This window comes from Ailuropoda melanoleuca, chromosome 9 (genome assembly GCF_002007445.2).
Source record: "Ailuropoda melanoleuca isolate Jingjing chromosome 9, ASM200744v2, whole genome shotgun sequence".
Classification (NCBI taxonomy): Eukaryota; Metazoa; Chordata; class Mammalia; order Carnivora; family Ursidae; genus Ailuropoda; species Ailuropoda melanoleuca.
In genome coordinates, this window is record NC_048226.1 from 26,818,733 (window position 1) to 26,834,860 (window position 16,128).

The following is a 16,128-nucleotide window of genomic DNA, read 5'->3' on the forward strand; positions in this document are numbered from 1 at the left end:
TTCAAAATCATTAGCCATCAGGGAAATTCAAATCAAAACCACACTGAGATACCACCTTACGCCAGTTAGAATGGCAAAGATAGACAAGGCAAGAAACAACAATTGTTGGAGAGGATGTGGAGAAAGGGGATCCCTCCTACATTGTTGGTGGGAATGCAAGTTGGTACAGCCACTNCTCATGACACATCTCCAAAGGTAAGAGAGACAAAAGATAAAATGAACTTGTGGGACTTCATCAAGATAAAAAGCTTTTGCACAGCCAAGGAAACAGTCAAAAAAACTAAGAGACAGCCCACGGAATGGGAGAATATATTTGCAAAGGACACCACAGATAAAGGACTGGTATCCAAGATCTACAAAGAACTTCTCAAACTCAATACACGAGAAACAAATAAACAAATCATAAAATGGGCAGAAGATATGAACAGAAACTTTTCCAATGATGACATACAAATGGCTAACACACACAGAAAAAATGTTCAAAATCATTAGCCATCAGGGAAATTCAAATCAAAACCTTACACCAGTTAGAATGGCAAAAATTGACAAGGCAAGAAACAACAATTGTTGGAGAGGATATGGAAAAAGGGGATCCCTCCTACATTGTTGGTGGGAATGCAAGTCGGTACAGCCACTCTGGAAAACAGTGTGGAGGTCCCTTAAAAAGTTAAAAATTGAACTACCCTATGACCCAGCCATTGCACTNCCAGCCATTGCACTACTGGGTATTTACCCCAAAGATACAGACGTAGTGAAGAGAAGGGCCATATGCACCCCAATGTTCATAGCAGCATTGTCCACAATAGCCAAATTGTGGAAGGAGCCGAGATGCCCTTCAACAGATGACTGGAATAACAAGTTGTGGTCCACATATACAATGGAATATTAGCTATCAGAAAGAACGGCTTCTCAACATTTGCTGCAACATGGACGGCACTGGAGGAGATAACGCTAAGTGAAATAAGTCAAGCAGAGAAAGACAATTATCATATGGTTTCTCTCATCTATGGAACATAACAATTAGGAAGATCGGTAGGGGAAGAAAGGGATAAAGAAAGGAGGGGTAATCAGAAGGGGGAATGAAGCATGAGAGACTGTGGACTCTGAGAAACAAACTGAGGGCTTCAGAGGGGAGGGGAGGTGGGGGAATGGGATAGACTGGTGATGGGTAGTAAAGAGGGCACGTATTGCATGGTGCACTGGGTGTTATACGCAACTAATGAATCATCGAACTTTACATCAGAAACCAGGGATGTACTGTATGGTGACTAACATAATATAATAAAAAACATTAAAAAAAAAAGTAACTAACCAACTTTAATTATGGTACCATGCAGAAAAGAGCTAACAACAGTAGGCCTGAGGAAGGGCTGTTTGCAAGGCAGCCCCTCAGTTGGCGTCTGGGAACCTGGATATCAGGAGGGCTCCCACCCTTCCCTAACTGATAAGAGGCCTCACTCCTAACTGATAAGAAGCCTCGCTGTGCCTAAACTGTCTGCACAATGTGGTTTTTGCTGAAACCTGCTTCCCCCTGGTGGTCTAGAACTTGCATATGTGCTAGGCAGAGGTGCCAGCTTAACCTGCCCCAGTGCAAACTCTAGGTGCTGAGTCTCTCATGAACTTTCCAGGTAGACAACACTTCACACATGTAGTTAGAACTCTTTGCTGAGGGGCGCCTGGGTGGCACAGCGGTTAAGCGTCTGCCTTCGGCTCAGGGCGTGATCCCGGCGTTATGGGTTCGAGCCCCACATCAGGCTCCTCTGCTATGAGCCTGCTTCTTCCTCTCCCACTCCCCCTGCTTGTGTTCCCTCTCTCGCTGGCTGTCTCCATCTCTGTCAAATAAATAAATAAAATCTTTAAAAAAAAAAAAAAAAAGAACTCTTTGCTGAGAGAATTAAGTTCATCCTGTGTGAACTGATTCCACAAGGAGAGGACCCATGTCAGTTTCTCCCAGACTTTTCCCATGTGCCCTTCCCTTCACTGATTTTGCTTTCTAGTCTTTCACTATAGTAAACCTTAGCCCTCAGTGTGACTATATACCAAGTCTGGTAAGGCCTCCTCACAAATCACTGAATCTGGGAGTGGTCTTAAGGACCCTAGCACAGGGATGGCAACAATGGGATTCTCTAGAACCACCCCAACTTGCTGAAATACTGCAAAAGGGCTGTTTGGTAAAAGGAAGAATGAAGGTGTGGAGCATGATGAATATTTGGTCCCTGATTGCTACGAAATCATCCGTAGTATAAAACAGAAGTTGAGCTATCAGCTACAAGAAGTAAAATTTAGGAACAGATTTTAAAATAGTAAACTGAACCCTAGGAGTCAGCATGATGGATCTCCTTGGCTGCTTTTGGCCTTGCTGGCTAATGTGAGGGGGCACAGCCCTACTAACTCCTTCGGTCTTTGTCCACTCTTCCAAAGGGGAGGAAAAGGTGCCCAAACATTCCCAAAGGTGGGCTTGTATGGGTCAAAAATGTACAAAGTTCATGATCCTCTCTTCTCCAAAATAGAGAAAAAAGGTTATTCAATTTCCAGGGCTGGAGCAAAGCTTTAGATAAAGTAAAGCTTTTCCCCAGCTTTACTGGCGCAAAAAATATTCTTTTCTTCAGCCCAACCCAGTGGTGCCTCAGTGAGGCCCTAAGAAGGGCAGGGATTGCATTCCAGCTAGGATCTCCCCTAGCAGCTATAATGTTAACCCTGCAAATACCAAATTTACTGCAAAGGGTTTGAATATATTTGCAATAAGAAAAAAAAAGGAATCTTTTTTTCAAGTGGTTTTGTGTTTTTGTGGCTCTTGTATCTGGATGCATACATAAAATTAATATAAAAAATTATACACTTATAATTTCTTATGCGAAAGAAAAATAACCCTGATCAAGGAAACTGGTAAATACAGATATGTATTGATGGGACATGACTCTGTTGCTTTCTGCACCCAGTAGGCAGGTTCAAATTTAAACTCTAAATAAAAGTCCTCATAATTAATGATTTGTGCTATGACTTTTACCTATTGGATTCTCCGGAAAAAAGGGGAGATAACATAAAAAGAGAGGCAATTTTTGAGATTTTTTTAAGCATTTTTTAATTGTTAATACGGTCTTAAGAAATCAAATGTCTGACTCACAGAGGCTGATTTTTTCTAGCCTGATGCGTATTTTTGAATGGGTCATGTGGACACAAAGATTGACAAGATCAAAGAGCTTAGGGAAAGTCTTGCTTTTCACTTGGATTTGGAACACTAGTCTTGCAGTATCTCAGATTTCACGCAAACAACATCATAAGCCAATCAGATCTAACAGACATATATACATAGAACTCAAAAAGAGGAGGACATCCAATCTTCTTAAGGGTACATGGAACATTCTCCAGGATAGACCATATGCTAGACCATAAAATAAGTCTCAATAAATTGAAATACACTATAATCATACAAATTATGTTCTCTGACAACAGAATGAAATTAGAAATTAGTAACAGAAGGAAAACTAGAAATCTCACAAGTATATGGAAATTAAATTACATACACTTAATCACCCAAAGGGGGGGGAATCACAAGAGAAATTTAAAAATACTTTGAGACAAATGAAAACAAAAGCACAACATACCAAAACTTATGGGATGCACAAAAAGCAGTGCTAAGGTAGAAATTTATATCTATAAATGCATACATTAAAAAAGAAGAAAAATATCAAATTAGTAACTTAACTCTACACCTGGAGGAACTAGAAAAATAAGAGTGCAATAAACCCATAGTTAGTAGGGAGAAAGAAATAATAAAGACTAGAGCAGAGATAGAGAATTAAAAAACAACTACACAACAGAATCAACAAAACCAAAAGTTGGTTTTTTGGAAAATATCAACAAAATTGACAAACTTTTCAGTAGATTAACTAAGAAAAAAGAGATGATGCCAATAACTAAAACCAGAAATGAAACTGGGGACATTAGTACTGATTCTACAGAAATAAAAAGAACTATACGAGAGTATTATGAACAACTATACACCAACACATTAGCTAACCTAGATGAAATGGATAAATTCCTAGAAACAAATTATCTAAACTGACTCAAGAAGAAACAGGAAACACGAATAGACCTGTAACAAGTAAAGATATTGAATCAGTAATCAAACATCCCAACAAAGAAAAACCCAGAACCAGATGGCTTAACTGGTGAATTCTACCAAACATTTAAAGAAAAATTAATACCAATACTCTAACTCTTCTAAAAACAGAATAGGAGGCAACACTTCCTAACTAACTCTATGAAGCCAGAACTACCCTGATTAACAATAAAACTACAGGGGCGCCTGAGTGGCTCAGTCATTAAGCATCTGCCTTCGGCTCAGGTCATGATCCCAGGGTCCTGGGATCAAGCCCCGCATCGGGCTCCCTGCTTCTCCCTCTCACACTCCCCTTGTGTTCCCTCTCTCGCTGTCTCTCTCTGTCAAATAATAAATAAAATCTTTAAAAAAAACCCCATAGGGGCGCCTGGGTGGCACGGCGGTTAAGCGTCTGCCTTTGGCTCAGGGCGTGATCCCGGCGTTACGGTATCGAGTCCCACATCAGGCTCCTCTGCTGTGAGCCTGCTTCTTCCTCTCCCACTCCCCCTGCTTGTGTTTCCTCTCTCGCTGGCTGTCTCTATCTCTGTCGAATAAATAAATAAAATCTTTAAAAAAAAAAAATATGTTAAAAAAAACCCCATAAAACTATAGAATACCGCTCAGAGAAATGAAAGAAGACTTAAGTAAATATAAAGCCATCACACATTCATGGAAAGAAAGACTTAATATTTGTTAAGATAGCAGTACTCCCTCCCCAACACAATCTACATATTCAATACAACCTCTAGAAAATCCCAACAGCTATTTTTTGCAGCTAGCCCTGAAATTCATATAGAAATCCTAAGGACCCAAAATAGCCAAAATAATCTTAAGGAAAAAAAAAATTGGAAAACTCATTTTTTTATTTCAAAACTTAACACAAAGCTAGAGTTCACAACAATGTGGTACTGGAATAATGAAAGACACATAGACCAACCAAATAAGAGTCTAGAAATAAACCAAAGTATTTATAGTCAAATGATTTTCAACAAGGGTGCCAAGACAGGAAAAGAAGAGTCTTTTCAACAAATGGTACTAGGACAACTAGATAACCAAAAGAAATAAAAGGAGTCCTTAACTCACGCCATATTAAAAATTGCCTAGAAATGGACTAAAGACCATAAGAACCAAGACTACAAAACTTAAAAAAGAAAACACAGTGAGTAATCCTCATTATCTGGGTTGGCAATGGTTTCTTGAACGTGACATCAAAAGCACTAGTAACAAAAGAAAGACAGATAAATTGGATTTCATCAAAATTTAAAACTTCTGTGCATCAAAGTAAAACACAGCCTACAGAATGGGGTTCTGGGTATCTTCAAATCATGTAATTGATAATGGTGTAGTATCCAGAACATGTAAAAGACTCCTCCAACTCAACAACACAAATAACCTAATTTAAAAATGGGCAAAGGTTTTGAATAGAAATTTCTCCCAAAGATATGCAAATGGCCAACAAGCATGTGTAAAGATGTTCAATGTCCTTATATTAGCAAAATGTAAATTAAACCACAATGAGAAACCACTTCACATCAACTGGGATGACCTCAATCCAGGCCCCCCTTCCCAAAAAGGAAAATAACTGGTATTGGTGGGGATGTAGAGAAACTGGAACCCTTTTCCATTGCTGGGGGAGATGGAAAACGTTTCAGTGCTATGGAAAAGACTGGTGGTTCCTTAGCATGCTAAACACAGGATTACCATATGACCCTGCACTTGTACTCCTAACATAATAATTAGAAACAGATGTTCAAACAAACTTGTACACAAATGTTCCTAGCAGCACTACTCACAATGGCCAAAAGACAGAAACAAGCCAAATGTCCAACTACTGATGAAAGGATAAATAAAATGTAGTATATTCATATAATTTTTTTAGCCATAAAAGGGAACAAAGTACTGATATATGCTAAGTGAAAGAAGCCAGATACAAAAGGCTAAAATTGTGTTTCATTAATATGAAATATCCAGAATAAGAAAATCCACAGAGATAAAAAGCAGATTTGTTGTTGCCAAAAGCTGGGGGAGTTGGAAATCAGGAATTACCACTAAATGGGTATGGCTTTCCATTTGGGGTGAGAAAAAAGTTAGGGAACTAGACAGTAGTGATGTTTGTACAACATTATGGATGTGCTTAATGCTACCGAATAATAAAGTTGTTGAAAGGGTAAATTTTATGTTATTTTTTTTTATTTTTTATTTTTATTTTTTTTTTTTAAAGATTTTTATTTATTTATTTGACAGAGATAGAGACAGCCAGCGAGAGAGGGAACACAAGCAGGGGGAGTGGGAGAGGAAGCAGCAGGCTCATAGCAGAGGAGCCCGATGTGGGGCTCGATCCCACAACGCCGGGATCACGCCCTGAGCCGAAGGCAGACGCTTAACCGCTATGCCACCCAGGCGCCCCAAATTTTATGTTATTTTTATTTTACAATTTAAAAAAAGTTTATAAAGAGAGAGAAAGAAGACATGAAGGCAAAATCTTGACATTTTCATAAATGACTTAAGGCAGTGCCAACCTACCAATAAGCCGAAGTGCTGTCTGTGTGAGGGCAAGCGTGCCGGAGTTCAGCAGGAGGTTCAGGTTGTTTGCACCATGCTGCAGGGTGAGCATACTGAGCATGACCAGGAGAAAGCGAGCCTGTGGGGTCGTTCCCAGGCTTGGTCCTGATGGATTCTCATTGGTAATGGTTTGTAGGGGGACAGGCTGTATACCTAAAAAGAATTGGCACCCACATAAATTTCTTGTGTGTGGATATAAAAATATACATGATGCAAAAAGCAGTAGCAATTTTTTAAAATTTCTGTTTTTCAGTGGGTTTCCAAAGTGTATGGACATCAGGCAGCTATGCATTACTTTGCAATAACCCTACCACCATTAATCCACATACAGCCATTTCCAATTTGCAAAACTTATCACATTGCTCCTCTAAATGTCCCTAGTGGCTTACTCATTTCATTTCAAACACAGCAGTCATATTTCACTTCTCTTCCACAAGACCAATCCTGGCATTTTTCTGCAGGTACTCAAACTATCCAAGAAATTAAGTAGTAATACAGTATATACACTTTAGGGCATATGGTATCAGTCATACACATGAAAACGTTAAAACGTAAAAAAGCTTTATACTCCAATACTACAAAATTGTGTCTTCTGCTGAATTTTGAAAGTTTTGTTTAAAATTTGACAAAGCTTAAAGCAGCTTAGATTATTACTCTAATGTAACCCTGAAACTAATACACTATATATTAACTAAATTGAATTTAAATTAAAAAATTTTTAAAGATTATTATTCTATTGTAAAGTTATTAAAGTCTTCTCAAAGAGCAAAAATCAGCATTTGCAAGTTTCAACAATATATAATTAAGAGCCAAACTAAAAAATAATGTTAATGTGCTTCATTACTTATATTATAATTAATTATATTATATATTATATATGCTATATAATTAAATTATAATTACATAATTATAAAATAATGCTAATAGCAATTTTACTACAGCCTTTTATGCATCAGATTTTTTTTAACTCACCAAGTTCTTTAAATTTAGCATTTGCATCCATCAAAACATTTCGAATATTCTGAACAGCCCAAGCATACAGCTTGCCAAAAGTTACTTCCAGTAGCATCCGATTAAAAGGTGGGATCAAATCAACATCCTTTAAACAATCCGTAAGAGGTTCCCTTTCAAACAAAGATAAAGAATGTTACTTAGAATACTGCCAGACTTTTAAACTTCAATAGAACAATGCTTTGTTGCCACAGTGTCCCTTAATTAAGAAACAAATGTTATGAAGTTTTACCCTATATCAATCCCCTCAGGAATAAGTCTTTGCCATCCACAGAACATAGCATACTGTACAGATGGAAGTAAGAAATTTTTGGTTGCCAGTTTTAAAATTGTATCTATCCCTTCCAGACGAACCTCTGCTCTCTCCAACTGTAAAATATGAATGCATATAGTTAAGTGTTGTGTATATTATTCTATGCAGAGAAGAATGTTCTTAGCAAATTTTACCTGTTTTAATAGGCACTTTCTCATTTTTTCCACATCTACTGGCTCTTCCTTAAGGGCAAATTCAGCAATTGTACTGAGGAGTGCAGACTGTGGATAAAGACCCTGAACATTCTGCTTCAACCATTTGTATTTGTGAACACCTGTAACCGTACTCAACAGTGGCTGCCATTTATCCTGACAAAGGAAAACCATTTTCACCATTAGTTTACCTTACTGATATTAATATGAGCTCTAAAACAATTACTCAAATAAAATACAAATAAATGCAAATAGGTTGAAATTGGTAAGATACTTTAAATTTAGTAATTTATGGCAAAAATAACTATGCCATAAATAGGCTTATAAATGAATTTATAATCTCTATACTTACATACCTTGGAACATACATGGCATACAAAGTTAAATTATCATCCATATTAATAGCCTAAGACACCAGGACAGTTTATGGAGCAAAGTATACATTCAATGAATGAATGGTAAATGAATGATACAATGTACCACTAAACATAAAAGGGAACACTTTTCCAGCTATCAATCTGACCAGGACAACGTAAGTCAAGTGCATTAAGTGTGACTTGGAATGTCACCCATTCAGTAACCCACTACACTCTCTATCCTACAGATAATCAAGGACCAAGTGACAATACTTATGGGTTCCTTTGCTATGTGCTTTGTTTCTATTCAGCCAGCCTCAAAATCACAGAGAATACTTCACCTTAGGTGATTTAATTGTAATGGGTCTTTTGTCCACATTTATAGGACTGTGAGGCAAAATGCAAGCTTCTTCTAAATCACTCTCTTCATTTCCAATTTTTTCTTCATCATCGGTAGATTCTGGCTTCTTAGGAACTATGATTAAAAACATCATTCATTATAAAAATCATTTATTGAAACATAATTTTAAATTAAGATATATTAAATATGGGGCGCCTGGGTGGCACAGCGGTTAGGCATCTGCCTTCGGCTCAGGGCGTGATCCCCGCGTGATGGGATCGAGCCCCACATCAGGCTCCTCTGCTATGAGCCTGCTTCTTCCTCTCCCACTCCCCCTGCTTGTGTTCCCTCTCTCGCTGTCTCTACCTCTGTCAAATAAATGAATAAAATCTTAAAAAAAAAAAAGATATATTAAATATGCATGAAGGCAAAGGACCTGAATATATTACTCAAACAAATATGTAAACATCACTGTCAACTAAAATGCTCAAACTACAAAAAGTAAAAACCACCATGATTACTTTCACATTACATTCAATAGTAACACTCTGCCACTTCACATCATGAATGAATGCAGTGAAAGTGCTATGATGGGGCAGATCCTACAGAAAGGGAAGCCCAGGAGTCAGCAAACATTTTCTTAAAGAGCCAGATGGTGAGTATTTTAGTCTTTGCGGGCCATTCGGTATATTGCGAATATTCGACTCTGTTGTTGCATAATGAAAAGCAGCTAACTTTATTTATAGACTCTGCAATTTAAACTTCATATAATTTCCATGTGTCAAACACATTATTCTTTTGATTTCTTAAAAAACAATTATAAAATGCAAAACTGGTCTTAGCAGTAGACAATAGATAGCAGCAGTAGACAGCAAGCAGCAAGCTGCATTTGTCCCCAGACCACACCCTGCCCACTCTGGACCAGTGTAATGAATCTGTCACCATTGTGCAAGTGAATTAACTGGATGCGTTTTACTATGTTAGTCTCTTTAATTAGGGAAATTTCTATTGAATTTGCAATGTGATATGCACTGCTGCCTCTATATTTTTGCTCCCTTTCAAGATTTTTAGTCTATTTCTTCTCAGCATATAATATAATAAGCAACATAATTAATAATACACCTGGGCAGTAAAATGCTACAACAGCAGGTCTGGGTTGCCCAAACCCTGCAAATTTCCAAGAAAGCCTGTTCCTTCAGCACTTTGCAAGCTCCTGTGAACTGAGCTCTGAGTCCTTGGCATGTTCTGCCTGAGAAGAGTGTTTCTGGTTGCCTGAGATCTGGTGCCATGTTTTCCAGTTTGACCACATAGTTTATGCTAACAGGACTTATGATTATCACCTGTTTCCACTACAGAGGCTAGAGTCTTGAATAACTGAGAGCAACCATGCAGGTGAGCAACCCTGGCTGGCATCCCTGGCTGACAAGCCCTTCACACATGTTGTCCCTCACTGCTGAGAGAACTAAGCATGGCTCGTTGCAGCTCCACTGGAAGCTTAGGCCCAGTTTCCACTGGATTTCCCTCAATGCACCTTCCCTTCTACTAATTTTAACTTGTATCCTTTCACAGTAATAAACCGTAACTGAGTATAACAGCTCTTCTATGTCCCATGGAGCCATACCAGTAAATCATCAAATTTAAGGGTGACCTTAACACAGCACCAGTAATATTAATCATTTATAAGTTACTTAATTTTCGTTAAAAATAAAAACAGCTTCAGAGAGAGGAAAAAAGATGGCGGAAGAGTAGGGGACCTTTTTTCAGCTGGTCCCCTGAATCAAGCTGGATATCTACCAGACCATTCTGAATACCCACGAAATCAGCCTGAGACGTAAGAAGATACATCTGGACCTCTACAAATGAACATCTTCCGCGCTGGGTATCGAGGTACAAAGCAGGAAACCGTGACTCTGCGCACAGGTATCAGAAGATAAACAGAAGGCGGAGGGAACCGCCACACTCAGGTGCCAGGAAGCAGAAGCCTCCTGCACTGGGGAGTGGGCCAGACTCAAGGACCGGTAGCCACTGAGAAAACAGACTGAAACCGGGAGTTCAGGAGTGTGCACGGGAACCGGGGGCAGCTGGCAGTTTTAGAAGCACAAAGGGCAGAGGCGAGCCGGCCCTGGGAACAAGGACTGGGAGAGCGGCTGTGGGGCGCACAATCCGGGACGCTGTGGGTTTCTAGCAGCACCAATAGAAACGGAGTTAGAGGGGCCACGAGAGCTCAGTGAAGAGCAGACTGCGATCTCTCTGTTCTAAGACAGAGGTTTGGATACGGTCACTCCTACTCTGACCCTCAGAAGAGCCACAAAAAGCCACCAGGGAAAGGCGCCAGAGAACAAAAGCCCGGAAAAACCAGTTAGCACTCTGCCCATCCCCCCCCCCCCCCCCCCCCCCCCCCCGCAAACGGGACAGGGCAACTCTACCTAAACAGGGTTGCCTGAGTATCAGCGTAGCATGCCCCTCCGCCAGAAGGCAGGCTGAAAAACTACGAAGCCCATGTCCCTAAGATCCCTATAAAACAAGTGCACACTGCCTGGGTCCTGGTCAATAATTTGGGCTCTGTACATCCCCGTAACCACACCTCAACAGAACGACAAGGAGGAACCCCAAAAAAGGAGAGAAACAGAGACTATGGCCTCTGCCACAGAACTAATGAATACAGATATAACCAAATTGTCAGAAATGGAGTTCAGAGTAACAACGGTCAAGATGATGTGTTGGCATGAAAAAAGTATTAACGCAAATATTAACAAGAATATAGAATCTCTAAGGGCAGAAATGAGAGCGAATCTGGCAGAAATTAAAAATGCTATGACTCAAATGCAGTCTAAACTGGATGCTCTGACAGCCAGGGTAAACGAGGCAGGAACGAATAAGTGAGTTGGAAGATGACATGATAGAAAAAAAGGAAAAAGAGGGAACATGGCTTAAAAACCTCCAATTTCAAGAATGTAGATTACAGGAGATTACGGACTCAATGAAACGTTCCAATGTCAGAATCATCAGCATCCCTGAGGGGGTGGAGAGAGAGAGGTCTAGAAGAGATATTTGAACAAACTGTAGCTGAGAACTTACCTAATCTGGCAAAGGAAACGAGCATTCGTGCCCAAGAGGCAGAGAGGACCACTCCTAAAATCAATGAGAACAGACCGACACCACGTCACATGATAGTACAATTCGCAAATCTTAGATCCAAGGATAAAATCTTGAAAGCGGCCAGGGGGAAGAGAATCCTCACCTACAGAGGGAGGAACATCAGAATAACGTCACACCTGTCTACAGAGACCTGGCAAGCCAGAAAAAGCTGGGAAAGACATATTCAGAGCACTAAGTGAGAAGAATATGGAGCCAAGGACCCTTTATCCAGCAAGGCTGTCATTCAGATGGATTGAGAGAGAAGGACCTTCCAAGACCGGCAGAAACTTAAAGAATATGTGACCACCAAGCCAGCCCTACAAGAAATATTAAGGGGGGTTCTATAAAAGGAAAAAGACCCCAAGAGCGATACAGAACAGAAATTTACAATCTATAGAAACAAAGACATCACAGGCAACAACATTAAAATCATATCTCTCAATAATCACTCTCAATGTGAATGGCCTAAATGCTCCCATAAAACGCCACAGGACTGCAGATGGATAAAAAGACATGACCCATCCATACGCTGTCTACAAAAGACTCATTTTGAACCCAAAGATACATCCAGACTGAAAGTGAAGGGATGGAGAACAATTTTTCATGCCAACGGACCTCAAAAGAAAGCTGGCGTAGCAATTCTCATATCAGAGAGGTTAGATTTTAAACTAAAGGCTGTAGTTAGAGATACAGAAGACACTATATTATTCTTACAGAGTGTATCCAACAAGAAGATCTAACAAATTTAAATATCTATGCCCCCAAAAGGGAGCAGCCAGATACACAAGCCAACTTTTTTTTTTTTAAAAGATTTTATTTATTTATTTGACAGAGAGAGACAGCCAGCAAGAGAGGGAACACAAGCAGGGGGAGTGGGAGAGGAAGAAGCAGGCTCCCAGTGGAGAAGCCTGATGTGGGGCTCGATCCCAGAACACCAGGTTCACACCCTGAGTCAAAGGCAGACACTTAACGATTGCGCCACCCAGGCGCCCCCACAAGCCAACTCTTAACCAGAATGAAGAGACATATAGATAATAATACGTTAATAGCAGGGGACCTCAACATTCCACTCTCAACAATAGACAGATCATCTAAGCAGAAAATCAATAAAGAAACAAGAGCTTTGAATGACAGACTGGACCAGATGGACCTCATAGATATATACAGAACACTACATCCTAGAAATACAGAATACTCATTCTTTTCGAATGCACATGGAACTTTCTCCAGAATAGACCATATACTGGGTCAGAAAACAGGTCTCAACCGATACAGAAAGAATGAGATTATTCCCTGCATATTCTCAGACCACAATGCTTTGAAACGGGAACTCAATCACAAGGAAAAATTTGGAAGAAACTCAAAAACATGAAAACTAAGAACCATCCTGCTTAAGAATGATTGGGTAAACCAGGGAATTAAAGAAGAACTTAAGCAATTTATGGAAACCAATGAGAATGAAAACACATCCATCGGTCCAAACCCTATGGGACACTACAAAGGAAGTCCTAAGGGTAAAATACATAGCCATCCAAGCCTCACTCAAAAGAATAGAAAAATCTAAAATGCACTTTTTATATTCTCACCTTAAGAAGCTGGAGCTGGAACAGAAGAACAGGCCTAACCCATGCACGAGACGGCAGGTGATCAAGATTAGAGCAGAGATCAGTGAATTAGAACCCAGAAGCACAGTAGAGCAGAACAACAAAACTAGAACCTGGTTCGTTGAAAGAATTAATAAGATCGATAAGCCACTGGCCAGACTTATTCAAAAGAATAGAGAAAGGACCTAAATTAATAACATTATGAATAAAAGGGGAGAGATCACGACCAACACCAAGGAACTAGAAACAATCATTAGAAACTATTATCAACAACCATAAGCCAATAAATTAAACAACCTGGAAGAAATAGATGTCTTCCTGGAAACCTATAAACTACCAAGACTGAAACAGGAAGAAACTGATTATCTAAACAAAGCGATTAATCGTGAAGAGATTAATGTACTCATCAAAAACCTCCCAAAAAACAAGACTCCAGGGCCTGACAGATTTCCCAGAGAATTCTACCAAACATTCAAAGAAGAAGTAATACCTATTCTCCTGAAGCTGTTTCAAAAAATAGAAATAGAAGGAAAACTACCAAACTCATTCTATGAGGCCAGTATTACCTTAATCCCCAAACCAGGCAAAACCCCATCAAAAAGCAGAATTACAGACCGATATCTCGATGAATATGGATGCCAAAATTCTCAACAAGATCCTAGCTAATAGGATCCAACAGTACATTAAAAGGATTATCCATCAAGACCAAGTGGGATTCATACCTGGGATGCAAGGGTGGTTGAACATTTGCAAATCGATCCATGTGATAGATCACATAAACGAGAAAAGAGTCAAGAACCATATGATCCATTCAATTGATGCAGAAAAAGCAATTGACAAAATACAGCATCCTTTCCTGATTAAAACCCTTCAGAGTGTAGGGATAGAGGGTACATTTCTCAATTTCATAAAAACCATCTATGAAAAGCCTACAGCGAATATCATTCTCAATGAGGAAAAGTGGAGAGCCTTTTCCTTAAGATCAAGAACACGACAAGGATGTCCACTCTCGCCATTACTGTTCAACATAGTACTAGAAGTCCTAGCAATAGCAACCAGACAACAAAAAGGAATAAAAGGCATTCAAATTGGAAAAGAAGAAGTCAAACTCTCTCTCTTCGCAGATGACAGTCTATATAGAAAACCCAAAAGACTCCACCCCCAAATTACTAGAACTCATAAAACAATTCAGCAATGTGGCAGGATACAAAATCAATGCTCAGAAATCAGCTGCATTTCCATACACGAATAATGAGACTGAAGAAAGAGAAATTAGGGAATTGATTCCATTTACAATACCACCAAAAACCATAAGATACCTTGGAATAAACTTAACCAGAGACGTTAAGGATCTGTACTCTAGAAACTACAAATCACTCTTGAAAGACATTGAAAAAGACACAAAAAGATGGAAAAACATTCCATGCTCATGGATTGGAAGAACAAACATAGTTAAAATGTCTATGCTACCCAGAGCAATCTACACTTTCAACGCAATCCTGATCAAAATACCAATGACATTTTTCAAAGAGCTGGAACAAACAATCCTAAGATTTGTGTGGAACCACAAAAGACCCCAAATCGCCAAGGAAATGTTGAAAAAGAAAAAGCTGGGGGCACCATGTTGCCTGATTTCAAGCTATGCTACAAAGCTGTGATCACCAAGACAGCATGGTACTGGCACGAAACAGACACATAGACCAATGGAACAGAATAGATACTCCAGAAATGGACCCTCAGCTCTATGGTCAACTAATCTTTGACAAAGGAGGAAAAAACATCCAGTGGAAAAAAGACAGCCTCTTCAATAAATGGTGCTGGGAAAATTGGATAGCTACATGCAAAAGAATAAAACTTGACCACTCTCTCACACCATACACAAAAAGAAACTCCAAATGGATGAAAGACCTCGATGTGTGACAGGAATCCATCAAAATCCTAGAGAAGAACATAGCTGATTTACAAATAGAAATTTAGCATCATTCATATTCAAGAGTCACATCTAACATATTTACAGAGACTGGCTTTTAATTCCTATATCTACAGGAAAACAGGTAATACTTCTGGTTCTAGCTCTTCAACATCGGCCACAGCAACTTCTTTCATGACATGTCTCCAAAGGCAAGGGAAACAAAAGAAAAAATGAACTTGTGGGACTTTACCAAGATAAAAAGTTTCTGCACAGCAAAGGAAACAGTCATCAAAACAAAGAGGCAACCCACGGAATGGGAGAAGATATTGCAAATGACACTACAAATAAAAGGCTGGCACCCAAGATCTATAAAGAACTTTTCAGACTCACTACATGAGAAACAAATAATCAAATCAAATCAAAAATTGGGCAGAACATATGAACAGATACTTTTCCAATGAAGACATACAAATGCTAACAGACACATGAAAAAATGTTCAAAATCTTTAGCCATTAGGTAAATTCAAATCAAAACCACACTGAGATACCACCTTACGCCAGTTAGATAACAAAAATGGACAAGGCAAGAAACAATTGTTGGAGAGGATGTGGAGAAAGGGGATCCCTCCTACATTGTT

General features: G+C 39.3%; 1 protein-coding gene across 7 annotated transcripts in view; it reads right to left on the reverse strand.

Moving 5' to 3' along the window:
• The window catches only part of HERC2 (HECT and RLD domain containing E3 ubiquitin protein ligase 2), a 234,929-nt gene that overhangs the window by 110,114 nt on the left and 108,687 nt on the right, over positions 1–16,128 (reverse strand). For all 7 annotated transcript variants that reach the window (XR_004627758.1, XM_019809923.2, XM_019809922.2 and 4 more), the window contains 5 exons: positions 8,838–8,971; positions 8,123–8,296; positions 7,908–8,044; positions 7,637–7,788; positions 6,626–6,817 (listed from right to left, as the gene is read on the reverse strand). Coding sequence is in view for 6 of the 7 variants with exons in the window: in XM_019809923.2 (XP_019665482.1) it covers positions 6,626–6,817; positions 7,637–7,788; positions 7,908–8,044; positions 8,123–8,296; positions 8,838–8,971 (789 nt within the window). In the remaining variant the exon portion in view is untranslated. The remainder of the gene's footprint in view (positions 1–6,625; positions 6,818–7,636; positions 7,789–7,907; positions 8,045–8,122; positions 8,297–8,837; positions 8,972–16,128) is intronic.